This window comes from Protopterus annectens, chromosome 1.part2 (genome assembly GCF_019279795.1).
Source record: "Protopterus annectens isolate FY-2018-M chromosome 1.part2, PAN1.0, whole genome shotgun sequence".
In the NCBI taxonomy this organism is placed as follows: domain Eukaryota; kingdom Metazoa; phylum Chordata; order Ceratodontiformes; family Protopteridae; genus Protopterus; species Protopterus annectens.
The window spans coordinates 821,012,719-821,035,764 of NC_056727.1; the positions used below are offsets into that span (position 1 = coordinate 821,012,719).

Here is a 23,046-nt window from a genome sequence, read left to right on the forward strand (position 1 = left end):
AGTAACAGTTATCCCCTCCTTCTTTACCTTGGTTAGACAGGCAACAGTATATCTTACAATGAACTTCCCTATGATGTAGAGGCCTGGGAAGTGGGTTTCCTTGCCTTTCAGGCTTAGTTTTTAGGGCTCCACTGAGCGTAACAGTATGTGTGGAGTAATGACTGGGGAGAGATGGGTGAAGGCTGCTAGCTTAGTCAAATAGAATTTGATACATAATTCTATCAACTGTATAAATAAATGTAAAATACAGGCTTGTGTTTTTAAATGTAAGAAAACACTGTAAAATGTGAACTTCAAGATTGTTGCAACATTGCCATCTGCTGTAAGGAAAACCAAGCCAAGTTTTTCAAATGTGTCTTTTTAAGTAGAAAAGATCTTATGAATCTCTTTAATGTTTTACAATTCAGCTCCAGTGTGGCTGGATGAAGGTTTCATGCCCATTGTTTTAAGGCTAAAGTTTATGACCAGAATTTAGATGTGGAAGGTGCTTTATTGCTCTAGTTTCTGTTAGAATATATATGTGAAATGTCTTCTATTGTAAGTTTCTGTGCAGGTGTTAGATTGCTAAATAATGCAGTTTGTTTGCCTAGTAATGTGATGTAATTTGGGGAAAGACCCAGCAAACATGTTTGTTGGTAATGTTTAAATACTATTTCTCTTAAGAGACTGGGAGCATTTTGATCTGGATATTCAACTTATCAGCACTCTGCCTTGTGCTCACATGTAAGTTTTAGCACTGCGATTTCTTGTAAGAATAGTTAAAGCTAGTAAAGATTAATTAGGTATTTTTCTTTGAAATCAGACTTGTCCTACTATATTATTTTAAGTTTCTGTGTGATCTCTCAACTCTTAAATATCTCTGTGGTGTAGTAGTTGTGTCTTGTGTTTTAATTATTTATTATTAAATATTTTTAAAACCTTCTACATGTGGCTGATTTGTGTAGAGATAAGCTCTAGAATACATTGCATATTTATAGAGGTTATTGTAATAGGCCACTCTAGAGTAAGCCTTGACTGTTAGTCATACTACCATTGGATAATAATATTGTACAGTAATAATTGCACACCCTTTTAAGGGCCTTTTAGTAGCTGATATTATTAACTGGGTGGTGGCAGTAATTACTACTGTATAGTCTGGGTAAAGGGGCACAGTTGGAGAATCTGTGTCAGCCTTTCCCTGGAGTGTCTGTGAAGTTGTACAATTATCTCAAAGTGTGTGTGTGTTGTGTCAGCTACTTGGCAGGGACACAAAGTACTAGTTTGACAGAGAGGGTACTGGAGGTTTTAGCTTGCACAGTTAGGCTGAGACCTGAACCCTATAGCTGTGCCAGTGGGGAGTGTTAGTGGGAACCTGGTGAGCAAGGGAGCAACCAGCCCCAGACTGACTGTGATCTCTGTGTGACCTTAAGGGAAATTGTACTTTACTGTGTGTATTAGTTATCCCTTTCTCTTCTATGAAACGACCTCCCTGGTGTTAGTGGTGAGGACTGAGGCTCCTTGATTGCTGGGCCAGGGCACAGTCGTCACATGTGGTATTAAGTGTTGTTTTTTTTTTGAGTGCCTTTGGGCTAGCTGAGGCATAGCTTTGATAATGGGTGGTCTAAGAATCTTTGTTGCTTAGAAAGATTGTTTTCAAATCCCTCAGCATACATTAGTCTATGTGTGTGTTGTATGCTGTGTGAGGTGGGTGATATATACATGGTTTCAACAACTTGATGTGTGCTTGTATGCGAGAATTTAGCCTTCAGTGTCATTGTATAAGCACACCTGCTTATTTAAGGATTAAGTGGCTGTTGGTAAACAAGAAACAACTGCTACATTGTCTCAAGATGCTGATAGCCACCAAGCTGGCTGCAGAAAAGTCAGGAGATTGCATATCCATACAGTCGAGTCCCTTGGTTGCTGAGCTGCAAGGGATGACATATTGTTGTTAGAATGCTATTAAGGGTGCTTTGTTGGTGTAGACTAATAAGGGTGCTTTATTGGGGCAGATTACACTAAACAGTACTAAATTCTACTAACTTTAATGTTAACGCAATACTGAATTTTAATAAAATAGAAAAATGCTAGCCTGTGCGCATACAACAGAATTTAATAAGGTAAAAGACTAAGCATGTTTGTTCTAGACAGCAACAGAACTTCCCCAGACTCCAACAAATCTTACTTCCCTTCATCTTTATAAAGGTAATGTGAAGAAAAAACAATTAAAAAGTGTTTATCCAAAAATAATTAAGTATACTAATTACAGACTTAAATTAATGGATCTTGTACTATTGAACGAAAGTTCAATAGTCCAAATCCATATCTACCGAACACACTTTAGCGTTTTAAACCAAAAAGTGCTTTTGCTGAAGTCCCTAAAATAAACAAAAAAATATACATATAACTATCATTTATGCTGTGCCCCCCACACACCCCCCTACTTTTATATTGTCAATCCGAGATTGCACTACAGTGGAGAAAAGGGAATATTCCCTTATCTCCACTCTACTCCGATCTCAGCAACAGCCATTCCCCGCTATTTCCCCTATTTTTTATCATACTTTCGCGAAAGTGCTTTTTCGGTGAAAAGCACTTTCACGAATGTATGATCGGCAGTTTCACTTTCGGTGAAATTGCCGTTCGTGCATAAGTATGGATCCCAAATTAATATGTTAATACATCATAAGCACAACTCAAAGCACATTAAAATACGAAAAATCTGTGTAAAATCAATTAATTACAAAAAGTATATTTAAAGCAAAATAAAAAAACAACAACCATGTTAGTGGTCATCAACAAACTCATTTCAAAACTCAGCAAAAAATGTTAGTGAATTCTATGAATGAAATAAATAATACAAAAAAATGTAAACCGTATATAAGAATGTAAAAATGTTGGAGAACAGCAAAATAAGTTTTAGACCCCATAATCCAACATTTGTATAAGTACTAAACAGCATATCATATTCATCATAACCTATTGTTATTTTAAATCACCAAAATCATAACTCATAAGCTAGCCGCCTTAAGGCCCAAACACTACTAATAGAGACCTTGTCATTAATGTCTGGATATGCTGTGGCATTGAGTAATATTTGCCAATATAATTCCCTTTGTTCACATTTCAATTCCTGGGGACCCCTACCCCCCAGGTTAGGGACCACCTTTTCCAAAATAAAAATTTCTTAAAATTGATATAGACTCCTTAGAGTTTTTACAAAGTGCATTAGTGATATTATTATTAATAGTGTAAACATGTTGATAAATTCTTGTTTTAAAGGGTCCTCTATCTTTCCATATAAAATGCTGGACAGGACATGCACAGTGCTACATAAACTATCCCTCTGGGGTTACAATTGTATTTAATTCTAGTAGAAATAATCTTTGTGCAATCCCCAGTAGTCAAGTTCTTAGTCCTATAAAACAATCTACATTGCTTACAACAACCAAATCCCTGATTCTTTAATGTAGCTGTTGTCCAAGTTACCATCCTTCTCAAATCTAGATTTTAATTTGTGCCTTTCTTAAAAAACAAATTGGGAACACAGCCTAACTTCTCCATTAAATTAAAAGCCTCGAAGCCTTGCTAGGTGCCCCTCAGATATAATTTTTATTAGTTTTCTTGTTTGTATACTAAATTCTACTATATCTGTAGGTACTGCCACTCAATGCTGAATAGGGAAAATTTGCTTACTAGGTGTTTGCTACTGTACAGGACACTGCTAACCCATGCAAATGCAGAAAATTTACAGCAGCACATAAAAAAACAGAAAAGTAACTAATGAGCCCTGTGGCCATTAAAATGAATACATTATGACTCAGTGTGTGTATTTTTAATTTCAGACCAGATAGCTACCTTTTGCCACAAGATGAATAAGTCCAATCCTCCTAATGTAAAAGCGCAGTAGAACAGACCCACAAGTGCAGTGCTACCACAAACCAATTAAACAGCTAGCTGGGAATCCCTTGCTGAAGGCAATTTCAAGACAGACTTATAGAAATAACAAGGAGAGGAAAATCATTTTTTTACAAAAAATAAAGTGAAATGCACACATAAAAGCAGAAAACAGTAACAATCACTCAAAATAATTGAAGCAAGCTGGATTTGGTAATCAAAGGTACTTAACTTTGCCTGGACGGCACTGGATACAAGTAAAACATTTCTGGAATGCAATCTAGGACTTCAAGCTTTGCTGAGCTTTAGGAAAGTGAGCAGGAGTCAATATGTAGTAAAGAAGGTTTACTCAAGAGCAATACTGGTTTGCTAGGTGAGCACTTAGTATCACGGATCTATGAAAAACAATGGGTAGAACGAGTACATAAATAACTTGTATAACAGACAATAGCAATGAAAGAGAGGTGAGAGGGGCTTTGGAAATCAGATTATCATAAGGGTTGAAGGCCAGAGACACAACCTTATGAAACCACTATAGCAAAAGGGTGGGAGGGTTAGGAAAACATTTGTCAAGGAACAAGCAGATGTGCTAGGCATCCAGTTCAATAAAGCCAGTACTGGATCTCCTTCAGAAACTTTAGCATAATGTGTTAGTGGTGGATGCCACAAGCACAGAATGAAACTTTAAGCATGTAAATGATAAGCAGAATATAAAAGAAGCACAAACTAGAGCAGAGTCAATTCTTTCACTACTGAACTTTTGCTATAGTTTAAGGCACCAGACTAAGCGGAAAATTACCAATAGTACTATTTATGGAAAAATGCAGTTATAAATGACTAAGGCTCAAATATGGCAGTAGTACACAGTCAACTGTGAATTAAACTACAAGGCTATGGCCCTGCAGGGCTTAAAATACAAATGAATAGCTTTAACAAGTAATTCTATTTGTGGAAACACAAGTGCAGAATAATGAAGAAATACAATCTTCCCTAAACTGCAAATTAAAATATAAGACTAAGGTCCCAGAACAAACTAAAGAAATGCAAACAGATAACGTTTTTGGCCAAAACATGGAAAAAACAGAAAGATACAAGGAAGTATCACCACACATGTCACTCTATGTACTACTTACATTTTTAAGTAGAGTTGAAATAATTCTCTTTTCTTTTTGATGAAAAGTTAGTTATTCACAGTTCCACACCTCTCCAACTCTTGCATAAAAGACTATCGTTCCTGTAAAGATGTGTCCTCTGGTATTCAATAACCTTTCCAAGAATTCAAACTGGGGATCCAGAGAAGATCCCCGTGATACCATCTGCCTAAATATTTAAATTAGTTGACTAGAACAACTTTTTTAGACCTTTCTTAAACTGTAAAGATGCTGACTGAGAAACATTATATCACATTAAGTCCGTAGCCATCTAAAAGATGTTCTCTCTCATTTGATCTGTTTATCATCAAAAAGTCTTTGACAAAACTGACAACGGCCATGCCCATTACCAATGCTATGGCAGCTATCCATTGTTACATACTCAAAGCCCTACAGGTTACAAGGAGAAAATAAAATAGCAATAATGAAAATAGAGAAAAAAGGATGGGTGAATTACCACACGATTAACCTCCATCTCACACCTTCACTGCAGTATCACAAATCCATCACACTGCTCTTTTTCATAAACCTCAAGGAGAGGTTTAGTAATGGATAAAATAATGTGTGAAATACATACTTATTAATTATGAAGTCAGATGTGACACTCTAGCAAAATGAGATTTTAAGATACTTATTTTCATAAAAAACTGAATATGCACTAAATCATATATATATCTGTTTGATCTGTATTGGTTTCTTTGCAACATATCTGTCATCCCATCTTAAAATGCATACATCTATAAAGTTATTTCTTTATCAACAGAATATGCTCATTTCAAAAAAATCTAAGTACACAATAAATTCATCCATTTCGAAAAAGAACTGTTCCACAAAACATACCACCTATAAGAAGAAAACATTAGCAAAACCTGCTTCAGGAAGAATTCTAAGGAAAAATATAACCATGCTTCCATCTGTACAGAAAAGAATTGTATGGGTGGAGACCTCCATAGTTCCCATGATAATGATTGCTAATGAAAGTTATGATAGGCTTTGTTTTAAAACACAAAAATATTTTTTATCCATCCTCTGAAAACTAGTTTAGTCTACTTCCCGATGTAACACAGCTGCATCAGTAAAGATTTAAAGTAAAATCAAAAGCCTTGGCATTCAGATGTCATGTAGCTGAAACACAGAAATGTCCTTAAGCAGTCATTTGCATACATCCATTGGCCTATTATACAGTGAAGTCTAAAGCTATGCTGGGTTTTTTTTGCAGTTTTTACTCAATGGTTTCTCTGTGTGACCTTTTTACCTTTTGGTGTGTGTGTGTGTGTGTGTGTGTGTGTGTGTGTGTGTGTGTGTGTGTGTGTGTGTGTGTGTGTGTGTGTGTGTATCTATGTGTGTGTGTGTGTGTATCTATGTGTGTGTGTGTGTGTGTGTATATATATATATATATATATATATATATATATATATATATATATATATATATGGATCCCTATCAGTTGATCGAGTTTTCAGAAACTTGAAATTCATATCGACAAGATGATATGATTGTATTTCTGAACACCTGAAGCTTTTGAATGGAGATCGCAGTACAGTGAGGATCGGGAAATTTACCATTTTCATCAATATAGTGTGACCTTGGAGTTAGCATATATAATTAGCAAGAGGTGTGCAGGGGTGTAAGGGGCTTGCCCCCTACAAAACTGCAAAAAAGATAGATTTTTGTGGGGTTTTTTTAATGTTCAGCTTTTCAGAAAACTGATCATATCAACTCACTGATATAAATTTTGAGTTTCTGAAAACTTAATCAACTGACAATGGTCCAAATCCATATATATTTATATGGGTCTACTTCAAAGTATCAAAGCACCTCATCATCAAAACCCATATTATTGAGACAACATTGATGAATCCTGACAACATGCAACACCTGGAATCGCAAAACCTAATCCCAGGAAGTGAACTACTTGGCCACCATGGTGAACCTTGCCCTTTCCCCACTGTAGTGTGATCTCAAAGTAGGAATATTTAATTAGGGGGTGAGGGGGCACAGCCCCTACTTTGGTGGATTTTATTTGATGCATTTTTTTTTTGTCTTGGTGGCCAAGTCGTTCACTTTCAGAGGTTAAGTTTTGCGGTTCCGGGTGTTCGAAGTTTTCAGGATTCAGCAATGTCATCTCGATAATATGAGTTTTGATGATGTGAAAACTACCCACCCAAAGCACTCTGTTTGTTGTGTGATCTTATTAAGTGAGAAGCTTGACATGTAACACATAGCTAAACAAGTGCAGACTGAAACTACAAGGCAGAAAGAACAGAATTCAGGACACAATGTTCATGGGCATATCTCTTAACTGTCCAGATTTTTGCAGAACGTCCAAACTTTTATCACATATTTTTGATTTGTTCCTTATAAAAGTTGTGGTTTTCTGGTAAATCACTGAGGATTTAAATCACAAAATGACATAAGTTTTGAGTTTCAGACAGATATTCTTCCGAAAATGCATGCTACCACACAACCTATTATTCTAGAATCTTTCTAAGTTTATAAGAGCAATATTTAAAATCTGTCCCTTTTTTGTTCTTTTCATACCCCCATTATTTTAGGCTTTGTCCAGACTTCTTGAATTAAGAGGTCAGGAGGTATGTTCATGGGCTACATAAAAAAGCGAAATAGACATTCCATAAGCCAGCTTATCTTCTTCACATAATGAAATGGAAAATGTGGATAACTATATTTTCAAAAAAAATAAATAAATTAATAAATAATTATTTCCCGTTTTTTAACCTCTGCAATGCTTTTGTGTTACCTTTTTCTGAATCACTCTTTCCTAGTGGTTTTGACCTATCTAAAAATTTCCACTGTTATGTTCTGCTTGGGTAACACATTTTGTACCGTGAACCTGCTCAGCACCTTTCTTTCATCAAATTGCTGCTGGACTTTGTATAAGTTCTTGGGATAGTTACAGAAGTTATATGCAACTCCCTTGTAATATATAAAATTAAAAACACTGGTTCTCCATGAGATCCACGTTACTGAATATTTTGTCTCCACAAACAATTTAAATAGCAAAACATACCTTTATAAAATTATCAAGTGCACAGAGATGTGCCCTGAAAAATAACTCAGGATTTTAAAGTGGGATCTGCATGCATGTTCTTCCCTTGAAACTAGAAGCCACTTTAAGCCTTTGACATATCATAATGAATAATGCATGACACATTGATCATTAAAGGTTAATCCCTAGGCTTCCTAAGATGTGAGATGCATAGCAAGAAAGCAAATTTGTCTGTAACAAACATTAGCAGAGGCATGCCTCTTAATTCTCACTTGATATCCCTGAGTGAATAACAAATATATTGGAAAAGGATTTTGCATCCTTGAAACAGAAGTGATAATAGCACTGGCAATGAAATTTAGCACCGCTACTACTTAAAATAATGGTTCCTTACACTGCTGTTAAGTACTCCTGTTAAGGTTTAATCTGAATGACTTTAGAATATGCAGTTGTCCCTAGCGACTTCTCATTTCTGCAAGATGAGGAAGGTGATTACTGCTATATTAAGTAGGTCTTGTCACCTTACAATAACTGTATGCCTTCAGTGACATTGTGAAATATGTTGCATTCTTTTCCCTGACAGTATGTACCTGATGGATTCATGTTAAATCATCAAAGGTCACTTCGGTGAATGGAAAAAAAAAAATGAAAAAACTGGTCAACAAAATCGCCTTCGATGAACAACTTAACAACCTACACCTCCCATGTGGGGGTTACCCCCTGGACTGATATATACCAACTCCGCACAACAGTAGAGAAAAAAACAAACTCCACTGTTGGTGAAAGTAATTTCAATGAACAGCACTCACTATTTTTGCGTTCATCGAAATAACATTCAATTATATGACATGCTACCATACTGGACATAGCTCCTTTGATGTCAGGCATCCTGTCCCAATGTATTTAGGCATACTGAGTTCACCACTCTTATGTACAACTAACAGAACAGGACAACAGCCTATTTCATCTCTCTAACTCCAAAGACTGGAGTTAGCCTAGTACCTACATGGCAGAAGTACTGCATATTTATATATTTTATAGTAAGAGCTAAGTAAATTGTTCAGCATTTTGTAATATAAGTAATGGCCAAAGAAATACACTGGACACATCTGTCCAGATGTATAACTTATCATAAAAGCACACACTGTCAGCCTTATCTCATTCTACACACACACACACACACACACACACACACACACACACACACACACACACACACACACACACACACACACACACACACACATGCACACACACACACACACACACACACACACACACACACACACACACACACATGCACACACACACACACACACACATGCACACACATGCACACACACATGCATGCACACACACACATGTACACACACACACACACACACTCACACGTAATTTGTTTGTGTGCTTTCACTAGCTTCCAAACGTTAAATGAGAAAAGATCCAATCAATGAATGACAACATTTACTTCTGTATCTCATATCTTCATCTTGATAACCCTCTACACAAAGAATTTAAAACACATAAACATATTTTTTTAATATCACCCATGAACACTTAATTGTACAGACAGATGTGAACTGAAAAATTGCAGCACTTTTAAAACCTGGAGTGTTCAATTTCTATCTGATTAAGAATCAAATGATTGCTGCTCATTCATTTCTACCACACAAATGCACTCTTAACAGAAGAGAAGCAGCTAACAAAGGGTATGCAAACATAAGCCTAGAGGAATACAGTTTGTAAGCTTGTTTTTAGGCAACATTTCTACAATGTATGGTGCAAGCTGATGGTACCCAACCTGAGAAGAGTGAAGACTTGTGAACATTTTTTGAATTGGTTACTGCATGCCCATCTCACGAATATAACATCTCATAAATGTTCAGTTTATCCCCTTCAGTAATGTCAAAAAATCTAGTGTTGCCCAAAACCTTTCTATGTTCAGAATGCAGAAATGTTCTAGACTCTTTCTACATGAAAGTACAGCAAGTGTGATAATTATGACCGTTTGCTTTACTGCTGATCTGACCATATGAGAGGGGCACTAAGACTTGCAGTCCTGTATCTGGCACTGAATAGTGAACAATATACTGAAAAGACTGGCTGGAAGAAAAAGAATGAGGGGCTAAGAGATAGATCATCTTCCTGAGGACAGGAAGGAAGGGAGCGAGTGATTGCTTGCAGTCTGGTATGGTGTCAGTAAGGCTAGCTTATGACTCCTAAGGCACATATAAAGGGGTACGTGAGAGTATACTTGAAACTGTAGAGTGGTATCAAAATGACTCCTAAGGCACATAAAAGGGGTTACGTGACAGTATACTTGAAACTGTAGAGTGCTATCAAAATGACACAAGACACCAAGGTCTAACTGGTTAAAGTTGCAGTCTCTTCTTGTTCTATTAGCATTGACCACAGCTGGTGACAGGTGTCATTACTTTAGTTGTAAGGTGTCATTACTTTAGTTGGTTAAAGTTGCAGTCTCTTCTTGTTCTATTAGTATTGACCACAGCTGGTGACAGGAGTCATTACTTTAGTTGGTTAAAGTTGCAGTCTCTTCTTGTTCTATTAGTATTGACCACAGTTGGCGACAGGAGTCATTACTTTAGTTGGTTAAAGTTGCAGTCTCTTCTTGTTCTATTAGTATTGACCACAGCTGGTGACAGGAGTCATTACTTTAGTTGGTTAAAGTTGCAGTCTCTTCTTGTTCTATTAGTATTGACCCACAGCTGTGACAGGAGTCATTACTTTCGTTGGTTAAAGTTGCAGTCTCTTCTTGCTCTATTAGTATTGACCACAGCTGGTGACAGGAGTCATTACTTTAGTTGGTTAAAGTTGCAGTCTCTTCTTGTTCTATTAGTATTGACCACAGCTGGTGGCAGGAGTCATTACTTTAGTTGGTTAAAGTTGCAGTCTCTTCTTGTTCTATTAGTATTGACCACAGCTGGTGGCAGGAGTCATTACTTTAGTTGGTTAAAGTTGCAGTCTCTTCTTGTTCTATTAGTATTGACCACAGCTGGTGACAGGAGTCATTACTTTAGTTGGTTAAAGTTGCAGTCTCTTCTTGTTCTATTAGTATTGACCACAGCTGGTGACAGGAGTCATTACTTTAGTTGGTTAAAGTTGCAGTCTCTTCTTGTTCTATTAGTATTGACCACAGCTGGTGACACGAGTCATTACTTTCATTTCCTTTTGCTTTGTGGATAAGTACTACGCACCATTTACTTATCTAGCAACTTGTATATTGCTTTTCTCATGCTGGTTGTTTTCCCCTTAATGTTAAGATGTTCTTATTGTCCATGGTCGTGGAATTTTCAGAAATAAAAACAGCAAGATTACTGATTTCATAGCCTTAGACAATACAATCATGATAATTAATTGATTCAATTTTTATTTGTTAAGAAGGAAAAGGCATCTGGCCTAATGACTCCGTTCAGCTATGCCGTGGGCCACAGGCAAACAAGCATAAATCAGTTAAGTTCATTATAGCTTTACAGAATATAAAGACATTTATGAACCCATTTTCCTACAAGATAACCGAGACTAGGAATTATTATCCATTGTACAGTACTGCATTTGGTGTATGTACAGCATTTACATTGTATACAGGAAGCATATACAGTAAGTCTTTATTTTAACAATTACATGACTGTTAGTGGTACAGAGGTTGGATAAGGAACAATTTCTTGTAGCTTATACAAGCTATTATCAACATGTGCGTCTGAAGCTCTCATTTAGGTTGTTCTGTGTTTTTAAACTCATGGAAGAAAGAACCATCTCATATGTTTGGAGGAAGCGAGTTCCAGATAGTTAGAACCATTTTTATGAAGGCTTTTTCTGTTTGGCTCTGCTAGGTGACTGTTTTAGTCTCTGTGTTAAAGGTGGCCAAAAACTGTCACTCATCAAATAGTATATGATTGTTTTTTAAGAGCAGGATAGCATTCTAATAATAATGTCAACTAATATTCTTAAGAAAATATTGTACCAGACAAGGTTTGTACAGTCCTGTCTATGAGAGACAAGTCTCAGGCATGAAGCCTAAGAATACTACACAATATTTTCAAATAATGTTGGTTACACATTCAGTGTGAGACAACAATCTTAAACTCTTCCCTTATGTTGCCATAATGCCAGTGAAAGGAGGACTGTAACCTCCAATTAACACTTGTGCACTGCATTACCCCATAACCCACTTACTCCAAGGCTGCTGGATGCTATCCTTATGCCTTAATCTTCCTTAGAGATACTTTCATTTACTTGATTCCCTAATCAGGTGGTCTATGGACCCTTTATAGCCACAATTCAGGCCACAAGGCAAAACAAAAAGACAACTGCTGTACTATTAGCATTGAACAAGCAGTATTATGTACATGAAAAGTAGAGAGCAGTAACAACATAGGTAACATAGTTTGCAAATTAAGTTTTAATAATATTCTAGTAACGCTATGCAAAAAAGTGTACAGCTTTATATTTTTACCTGTGAAAACTCAGTATGTTTAGTCTAATTATCAGTTCTTAGAATTTGCCACGCTAAGGACTGACATACCTGTACAGAAAACCTTTTTACAGTTTGAAACCTAGTAGTTCAGACTACAACCTGTATGGTACAATGTAAAAGATCTACTGTCTGTGTAGACAACATCTAGTTGTAGTAATCATGATAACCGCATTCAATATGATGTTTTCTGTGAAACTGTTCTGCTGTGCTTCTGAAGCATTACTTCTCTGTGCTATTTTACATCTTTACCTACACATTTCTCATGTATCTCAGATGTAATTTTTGCTGGTAGTAGTCTCCAAAATACCAGAGTGCAAGTATAAAAATTAAGGCAGCTACAATCCTACTTTATTTTTAGCACTTTCACTAACTTTCATGAGCACACCAGCACTGTGCCCCTTCCTTTTATAATAGAAACAGTGCTTATTTTTATAATCAACTTTAAAAAATCTAGACTTACACCAGACTTCTCCATGTTTTGATTACAGCAACCTAGTCTACCTTCTTCCTTCATGAAGGTAAAACAAAAGTGATAAAGACCGCTTCTCTGCTGACCTGATAGCAGACGAGAGGGACATAGCTCTTACCTTTTTAGCACAATAAATATGGACAAAGCCAAAAATAATGGGGGGACAAAGCCTCAGAAATAGGGACAACTTTTAAATATTGCTCATAAACTTAGAAAGTTGTTAGAATAAAAGATTTTGTATTACCATGCATTTTCTGAAGGATATGAAGTCAGAAACTCATACTTAAGGAATATAAGTTCATGGATGCAAGTACTGGACATAATTTGCAAAGTATTACAAGAAGAAGAAGAAGAAGGGTATTCAAATATCCTCCCCCTGCTGTATAGTAAAATGGGCTTAGGTAACTACTCCCCAGCTCTTGTCCCTAGCTGGAGTTGAGGAAGGTGATTACTGCTATATTAAGTAGGTCTTGTCACCTTACAATAACTGTATGCCTTCAGTGACATTGTGAAATATGTTGCATTCTTTTCCCTGACAGTATGTACCTGATGGATTCATGTTGAATCATCAAAGGTCACTTCGGTGAATGGAAAAAAAAATGAAAAAACTGGTCAACAAAATCGCCTTCGATGAACAACTTAACAACCTACACCTCCCATGTGGGGGTTACCCCCTGGACTGATATATACCAACTCCAAGGTCGCACAACAGTAGAGAAAAAAACAAACTCCACTGTTGGTGAAAGTAATTTCAATGAACAGCACTCACTATTTTTGCGTTCATCGAAATAACATTCAATGATATGACATGCTACCATACTGGACATAGCTCCTTTGATGTCAGGCATCCTGTCCCAATGTATTTAGGCATACTGAGTTCACCACTGTTGTGTACAACTAACAGAACAGGACAACAGCCTATTTCATTTCTCTAACTCCAAAGACTGGAGTTAGTCTAGTACCTACATGGCAGAAGTACTCCATATTTATATATTTTATAGTAAGAGCTAAGTAAATTGTTCAGCATTTTGTAATATAAGTAATGGCCAAAGAAATACACTGGACACATCTGTCCAGATGTATAACTTACCATAAAAGCACACACTGTCAGCCTTATCTCATTCTACACACACACACACACACACACACACACACACACACACACACACACACACATGCACACACACACACACACACACACACACACACACACACACACACACACACACATGCTCGCACACACACAGGCACATGCATGCACACACACACGTATACACACACACACACACACACACACACACACACACACTCACACGTAATTTGTTTGTGTGCTTTCACTAGCTTCCAAACGTTAAATGAGAAAAGATCCAATCAATGAATGACAGCATTTACTTCTGTATCTCATATCTTCATCTTGATAACCCTCTACACAAAGAATTTAAAACACATAAACATATTTTTTAATATCACCCATGAACACTTAATTGTACAGACAGATGTGAACTGAAAAATTGCAGCACTTTTAAAACATGGAGTGTTCAATTTCTATCTGATTAAGAATCAAAATGATTGCTGCTCATTCATTTCTACCACACAAATGCACTCTTAACAGAAGAGAAGCAGCTAACAAAGGGTATGCAAACATAAGCCTAGAGGAATACAGTTTGTAAGCTTGTTTTTAGGCAACATTTCTACGATGTATGGTGCAAGCTGATGGTACCCAACCTGAGAAGAGTGAAGACTTGTGAACATTTTATGAATTGGTTACTGCATGCCCATCTCACGAATATAACATCTCATAAATGTTCAGTTTATCCCTTTCAATAATGTCAAAAAATCTAGTGTTGCCCAAAACCTTTCTATGTTCAGAATGCAGAAATGTTCTACACTCTTTCTACATGAAAGTACAGCAAGTGTGATAATTATGACCGTTTGCTTTACTGCTGATCTGACCATATGAGAGGGGCACTAACACTTGTAGTCCTGTATCTGGCACTGAATAGTGAACAATATACTGACCAGACTGGCTGGAAGAAAAAGAATGAGGGGCTAAGAGATAGATCATCTTCCTGAGGACAGGAAGGAAGGGAGCGAGTGATTGCTTGCAGTCTGGTATGGTGTCAGTAAGGCTAGCTTATGACTCCTAAGGCACATAAAAGGGGTACGTGAGAGTATACTTGAAACTGTAGAGTGCTATCAAAATGACTCCTAAGGCACATAAAAGGGGTTACGTGACAGTATACTTGAAACTGTAGAGTGCTATCAAAATGACACAAGACACCAAGGTCTAGCTGGTTAAAGTTGCAGTCTCTTCTTGTTCTATTAGCATTGACCACAGCTGGTGACTGGAGTCATTACTTAAGTTGGTTAAAGTTGCAGTCTCTTCTTGTTCTATTAGTATTGACCACAGCTGGTGACAGGAGTCATTACTTTAGTTGGTTAAAGTTGCAGTCTCTTCTTGTTCTATTAGCATTGACCACAGTTGGCGACAGGAGTCATTACTTAAGTTGGTTAAAGTTGCAGTCTCTTCTTGTTCTATTAGTATTGACCACAGCTGGTGACAGGAGTCATTACTTTAGTTGGTTAAAGTTGCAGTCTCTTCTTGTTCTATTAGTATTGACCACAGCTGGCGACAGGAGTCATTACTTTAGTTGGTTAAAGTTGCAGTCTCTTCTTGTTCTATTAGTATTGACCACAGCTGGTGACAGGAGTCATTACTTTCATTGGTTAAAGTTGCAGTCTCTTCTTGCTCTATTAGTATTGACCACAGCTGGTGACAGGAGTCATTACTTTAGTTGGTTAAAGTTGCAGTCTCTTCTTGTTCTATTAGTATTGACCACAGCTGGTGGCAGGAGTCATTACTTTAGTTGGTTAAAGTTGCAGTCTCTTCTTGTTCTATTAGTATTGACCACAGCTGGTGGCAGGAGTCATTACTTTAGTTGGTTAAAGTTGCAGTCTCTTCTTGTTCTACACTCAGCATTGAACAAGCAGTATTATGTACATGAAAAGTAGAGAGCAGTGACAACATAGGTAACATAGTTTGCAAATTAAGTTTTAATAATATTCTAGTAACGTTATGCAAAAAAGTGTACAGCTTTATATTTTTACCTGTGAAAACTCAGTATGTTTAGTCTAATTATCAGTTCTTAGAATTTGCCACGCTAAGGACTGACATACCTGTACAGAAAACCTTTTTACAGTTTGAAACCTAGTAGTTCATCTTTTGCTCAATCTGCCTTTTTCTTCAGACTACAACCTGTATGGTACAATGTAAAAGATCTACTGTCTGTGTAGACAACATCTAGTTGTAGTAATCATGATAATTGCATTCAATATGATGTTTTCTGTGAAACTGTTCTGCTGTGCTTCTGAAGCATCACTTCTCTGTGCTATTTTACATCTTTACCTACACATTTCTCGTGTATCTCAGATGTAATTTTTGCTGGTAGTAGTCTCCAAAATACCAGAGTGCAAGTATAAAAAATTAAGGCAGCTACAATCCTACTTTATTTTTAGCACTTTCACTAACTTTCATGAGCACACCAGCACTGTGCCCCTTCCTTTTATAATAGAAACAGTGCTTGTTTTTATAATCAACTTTAAAAAATCTATACTTACACCAGACTTTTCCATGTTTTGATTGCAGCAACCTAGTCTACCTTCTTCCTTCATGAAGGTAAAACAAAAGTGATAATTAAGACTGCTTCTCTGCCGACCTGATAGCAGACGAGAGGGACATAGCTCTTACCTTTTTAGCACAATAAATATGGACAAAGCCAAAAATAATGGGGGGACAAAGCCTCAGAAATAGGGACAACTTTTAAATATTGCTCATAAACTTAGAAAGTTGTTAGAATAAAAGATTTTGTATTACCATGCATTTTCTGAAGGATATGAAGTCAGAAACTCGTACTTAAGGAATATAAGTTCATGGATGCAAGTACTGGACATAATTTGCAAAGTAGTACAAGAAAAAGAAGAAGAAGAAGGGTATTCAAATATCCTACCCCTGCTGTATAGTAAAATGGGCTTAGGTAACTACTCCCCAGCTCTTGTCCCTAGCTGGAGTTGACAAACAGTTTTGACAATAAACACATCTTCAAAGGTAAGTGGAAGGGCAGACATCATTCTTTTTTTAATGATTGTCTCAGCAGGTTACTCTTCTCCTTAATTCCCAGTATCTCTCCTCTTACTGCATATTCTTTCTTGTAAAAGAACAGTATAATCCTTTCCACCTCTTTAAATGTTACCGTTTATATTAGTTTTAACATTTTTACTCATTTTTGTATGTTGTATATTTGTCTACCCACAGTCAAGCATCTGGATCATTTTGTACTCTCCAAATTCTGTTTTTCCTACATTTTTGTTCCTTAAATACCAATAGAAATACACAAAACTATCTTGTCATAACTGAGACTTTCACTTTATTTTAAAGCTATAACAGCGGACAGGCTCTCCTGTCATGTTTTGTTCCCTGATGTTTTCCTATCTAGCTGCCTTCAATCAGCTTACCCACACAGAGAATATTATCTACAAGCCAAAATACACAGAACCAGTTTACAGATCATTTTTATAGACAGTACTGCCATAAGCAATATCAGCAAAAATCTGTACTGCAAAAAGAAAAGAAAAAAGGATTTAGTGCAAGGAGAAATATACAATGTGCTTCAGAAAATATATTAGGATGAAATCAGAATCTAATACCATGAGTTATCATACTGAATTAACTACCATCGCTTAAGTATGATAGTATATTCTGACTTTGTTTAGGGCACAAAAGTAAACAAACTGCAAAGCAATGCCACATAGCATTAAGGCACCAAGAAAAATATCCAACCCATAAATGGTTAGAAGAACTGTTGTGTAAAATTATTTGCGAGAGTTATAGCTGAGAAACTGTAAAAAGCTAAAGCAGATTGTATTTTGCCACTACTGTTATTTTTATTACTCGTACACTATGGCAGATAGCATAAGTACTTTGACATCTTCTGTCTGTTAACACACCATAGTTTCAAGACTTGTCAGCTGTCACTGAAAAGTAAATAACAAACAAGTAAAACAGAAAGGGGAAAATGTCTGTTTGGAATGCATGCCAAAACATAGTAAAGAAGCTATCAATGTAAATACAAAACGTAAACTTTTCTAGCTGCAATGACCTGATTTTGAGTATTGGGAATCTTTACCAAGGCAAGTCTCCAGCTGTATCTTACATTATTTACTTTGTTATGTAGAAGGCAAAGATAACGACCTTGCTATTTTAAAAAATAATAATAAGGAAGAATTACTTTTTCATGTAGAAGTAATATTTTACTTTGTTTAAAACTAGAACCAATGTTGCATAGCTCATCCTAAATTTACAATTATACATTTACTGCATTGCTATGTGCACTACTTCATACGTGTAAAAGTATCCTTCTTTTCTCATAGAAAAGTTTGCTTACATTATTTAGTTGTACTGGTCTTTGGCAATATGTCTGACTGAAAAGGAACTTTAGGCTACCTTACCTACCTCAAACAAATAAACATGCCTCATTTGCAAAACAGAAGAACTGGTAGGACAGTAGCTGAGATTCAAACATACCATTTCAGCACATTTCAGGAAACTGGTTTTCTTGTGCCTTTTAGTAGGAAGGCTACATTTCCTGATGAGCATGGGCTACTGGCAGTTAACCCAAATGGCCAAATGTTCCTAATATCCTTTGTTCCATACTGCTTCACTATCACTGCTTCATATGTCATAAGGAGGGTCCCTCTCTTTGAGGGAAAATGGGAATTTGGCTCAAGATATATAAAAACTAGGTATAAAAAGACAAGTTCCCACAATACTGTAGGCCTTAGTGATTTACTGACACATGTCTTTCACCACAGGCCTAATACATGCATTGACGCTTATAAACACACACACACACACACACACACACACACACACACACACACACACACACAGTGGCCCAAGCTGTCTTCATTCTATTTGAGGACCTTAGACAGTATCACGCAAAGGACTCCACCACAACATCTCATCTCCCACCCTCCATCAAGGAAGAGATGGCAGATTGCATCTTAATTTGTTCCTCCCTTTCTGGCCAGCCTTCTGGCCGCCAACTGCTAGCCAAATATAGGACTAAAGTGTTACAAATGTAAGTTCTTTCTCTAGGTCATCAGGTCAACTAGGAGGATACATCTCATTGAGGACTCACAAAGGTCTAGACAAAACTAAAAAAAACCCTAAAATTAGTGCAGCTACTTATCAATATCTACTCAAGCCGGACTGATGAAACTAAACCGATTATAATTCTTTCTCTCAGTTATCATCTATAAATATATCTTAACACTGTGAACTACCTAGTTATTGTTACCAATTTGCCAGTACTTTAGTGAATAACCTGCATGCACTACTGCATTTTTAACTTGATTGTGGCTGGTCTTGTTCTAGCACAGTAAAGTAATTCATTATTCAAAAACGAATAAGACATTGTGTAATGCATTGTAAAATGAAACCCAATTTCTGGCTGAAAAAAATATGTATATTTTGTCCAGTCATGAAGCAGCATTCTGTTTTCTTATGTAAAGTATTTACAGAAAGTTTTACTTCTAATTGCTTTTCACAATGTTTGCTGCAAATCTTTTCTAATATTTACTGCATATCAGTTAATACCAGTCTTTGTCTAGTCTTTGTAAAGACAGCACTTTAGCGTAAATACTAACTTGTCGCTTAATGTACTACTCATGCCTTCTTCATCCTAAAGCATATATACTGTTTTAATTGTTATTTCACAAGAAAAAGTCAGTACCTATAAAGAAAAAAGGGCCACTAAACAGATCACATCCTACAATACAGCTTCAAACAAAGTTGGCTTATTCTACTCAACAGTTGCTTTCTTGTCCAATATCCTTACTAATAATCTTCGGTTAAGTCCCCTCTTATTTCTCCCACTTTGCTCACTCACCATTATCAGGCTTAATACCTTCAGTAAAAATCAGTACTACCTACCTTTCATTACAACAACAAAAAAAAAGAAAAACTCTGTAATTTGTGCTGGTAGATGCATTTCACATTCAGTTTATGCGGTCATTAAACATTAACAGCAAAGACAAAAAGTACCTTCAGAGTTCTGTAATTGCATTACATCATCAAAAGTTTTCATTGTTAAGGGATATATTTCCCTCAGATATGTCGCCTGACTGTGTTCTTCTAAACCATTAGAAAAGCCTTCTTTTAAAATTACTGCAAGTTTGCTTTTTAAAATACTATTTAGAAATTGGAAATTCACTCTGGGTCCCATGTCTCTGATAGAGGCAGATAGTAATGCCCAAACTAACATACCCCCCATACACATAACCTCAAAAACTTCCTAACTAACATACCCCCCTCATAATAAATGCCTGTGATACATAGGGATACTGTTGGGGTGGATTGCATGGCTAGGCTTATAAAGGCCCTGGTGGTCGTTAGACTAGTATACACCTAGGAACCTATCTATGCCCTACTTTAAATCTGCAGTACTAACCAAAACAATACAAACTGATGAAGTACATACTGCATTAAATATAAATAAAACATTGCTTACACTAATAACTTGTTTGAATTTTATTTCCAAAACTCTGTAATACTTTTATGACTCACATTTTTCTCTCGTTCTATTATTGTCTACCTTTGGAAATGGGTTTACAGCATTATTTAAAATACTTTGAAACTGTTTTATGTTTCATTGCATAACAGATATTGTAGACCCACATTCACTCAAACCATACTTGAAAACAGAATATCATACATACTTGTCACATTTAACAAAAGTTTAATACAATAAATGAATGGCAGAGCTCACCACTGATATTTTGTGGTTCACAGATCCATGTTTATCTTAAAATATCAAGTGACAAAAACATTGAATTACATCATGCATTAAATCACAGACATTTCAACTATGAACCTATTGAAAAACATCAGTTGAAAGGCAATCTGTCAAAATATGGAGGCTTAAACTTACTTCAAAGCTTTCAACTTCATCCTCTCCATCATCATCTGCTTCATCATGACAACTCTAGTACAAAATAAACAAACAATAAAGAGCATTTATTATACAACAAACTTTAACAAATGTTTTTACCATACCCCCTTGCTTCCATCATCCAATTAGTAACTCCCTGCCCTCACCCTACTGGCTTATTCCTTTCTCCAATGAGAATAAGTGACAGGCACATTTGTTCCCTGAATGAAACAAGAGTCCTATGGCCTAATATTTGCCCAACCTACTCCCTTCTCCAGAGGCAAGAGTCAGGTGTGCGGAAGAGTGCAAGCATGCTAATCATGCAGGCCTGCTTTAACTTTGTTCCCTGTAGGTGGCTTGCAGGTTCCACTACAGCTGTTCCCTAGGAAGTGCATGTATGCATCCACGCATGTCTTCCTGGTGAACTTGAGCACTGTTGACACAAGATCCTGAGAAACTTTTCACTATGTGTAATCTCTTACTTTCCACTAGGTATCATCAGTGCAGTGACCTGAGTCATCTTCCTCCCCTCAAGATGCATATGCTAGTAACAACCATTCACTCCTATCAACACTGCCCAGGCTCTTCAGCACAGTGCCATTAGCTAAACATGTGTTGCCTGAGCTTAGTCAGGGCTTTATTCCTCTGCATCATGAGAATCAGGCAAATGAAGTCACTTATGATGGTCAGCCAAGCACAGTTCAGTTATACATGCATTCACAATGTACTGGTTCCAGGGAAAGGAGAGGGAGACATAAAGCTGAGCACACTGCTGAAACCACCTCCACACAGAAGGCCGCAGTCTTTCAGTCCACCATCGATGTATACTTCAGGGATAAATCACAGGGTGGCACTAGCTCTAGTCACAAAAACAGTCCTTTGACATGACCAAAATCTATAATAAGCAGTGGAATCAGAAGGAAGTACCTACCATAATTTTATATCTTGAGAGCATTTCAGTCGACAGACCATTGCTTTCTAAACTTCTATCCAGTAAGGTGGGGCTTTTCAGTGATATTCAAAAGCAGTTCAGAGTAAGAGATCTGCCTGTTCTTACAGCATGAAATTATTAACATTAGTTCTGCCAGCTATCCTCCTTCACAGATTCCTTCCAAATTTCAGGTGGAAATCTGATAAGGAATCTCTGGGGGGATAATAAGAAAGGAGAAAGAAATGGAAAATTATAGCTTAATGTCACTGAAAATAAAATCAAGGTTAAGCAAAAAGGAAAGTCCACCTACTGATGGAACTTATACGGTTAAACTAATTATAAGCTCTTCTGAAGCTACAGCAGCTTCTTTAAGGTTAAATCACTGTATTCAGAAAAAAATCCTGAGGAGTGGGTACCAAAAATTAAAGCCAAAACAAGGAAATGTATTTCACAAAGCAGATTCTGGAAAAAACAAAGTATGGATGAACAAACATGTGGCTCTTAATGCCATGTCCTAAACATAAATCTTGCAAAATATTAAAATGCAGCACTAGGCAGCTACCTAAGAAATGCTCAAGACAGATGAGCTTTTAAAGAAATCTACAGCTGTTTCCATATTTTAGTTAGGAGGAGGCTTCACAAACCAAATGAAAAGGCCCTGTACCTGAACATAAAATTCAATGATGGAAGTATACATTACACTATTAGAATTGTGTATAGTTTTCTGCATGGCACAAAGGCACTGAAATGTGACAATTTCAGGTAGAGGATAAAGGGTATGATATCTGAAGTGAGCTTAATCCTGTGTTATGGAAACGCTTGATTCTCCATCTGTATTTGTCTACTGGGCAGCTCTGAACATGTCACCTACTCTGACAGTGCTCTCGTCTCACCCCAGGAAAGAGTTATGTGGCTAGTTAGTTTACCTAGTTAAAACATTAATAAATAAAAATGAAATCTTTCAGTTCTATTATGGGGCACATACCACTCAACATATAACAGTAAATACTGCAATAAAAGTTCTCATTTCCAGGTTTTAGGTACCCCCCAGCTTCTTTTCTTGTGTGCAACCTAAAATTTGTAATCAAGAAGTGTTGTTTTTTTGAAGGACCAGTACTCGCAGAAAGG

At 36.7% G+C, this 23,046-nt stretch overlaps 1 protein-coding gene across 1 annotated transcript in view; it reads right to left on the reverse strand.

Annotated features, from left to right (window-relative positions):
• Window positions 1-23,046, reverse strand: part of RYR2 (ryanodine receptor 2) — a 6,224,161-nt gene that overhangs the window by 1,592,653 nt on the left and 4,608,462 nt on the right. Inside the window, exon 79 of the mRNA XM_044059048.1 lies at window positions 20,988-21,041. Within this exon, the coding sequence (XP_043914983.1) occupies window positions 20,988-21,041 (54 nt within the window). The remainder of the gene's footprint in view (window positions 1-20,987; window positions 21,042-23,046) is intronic.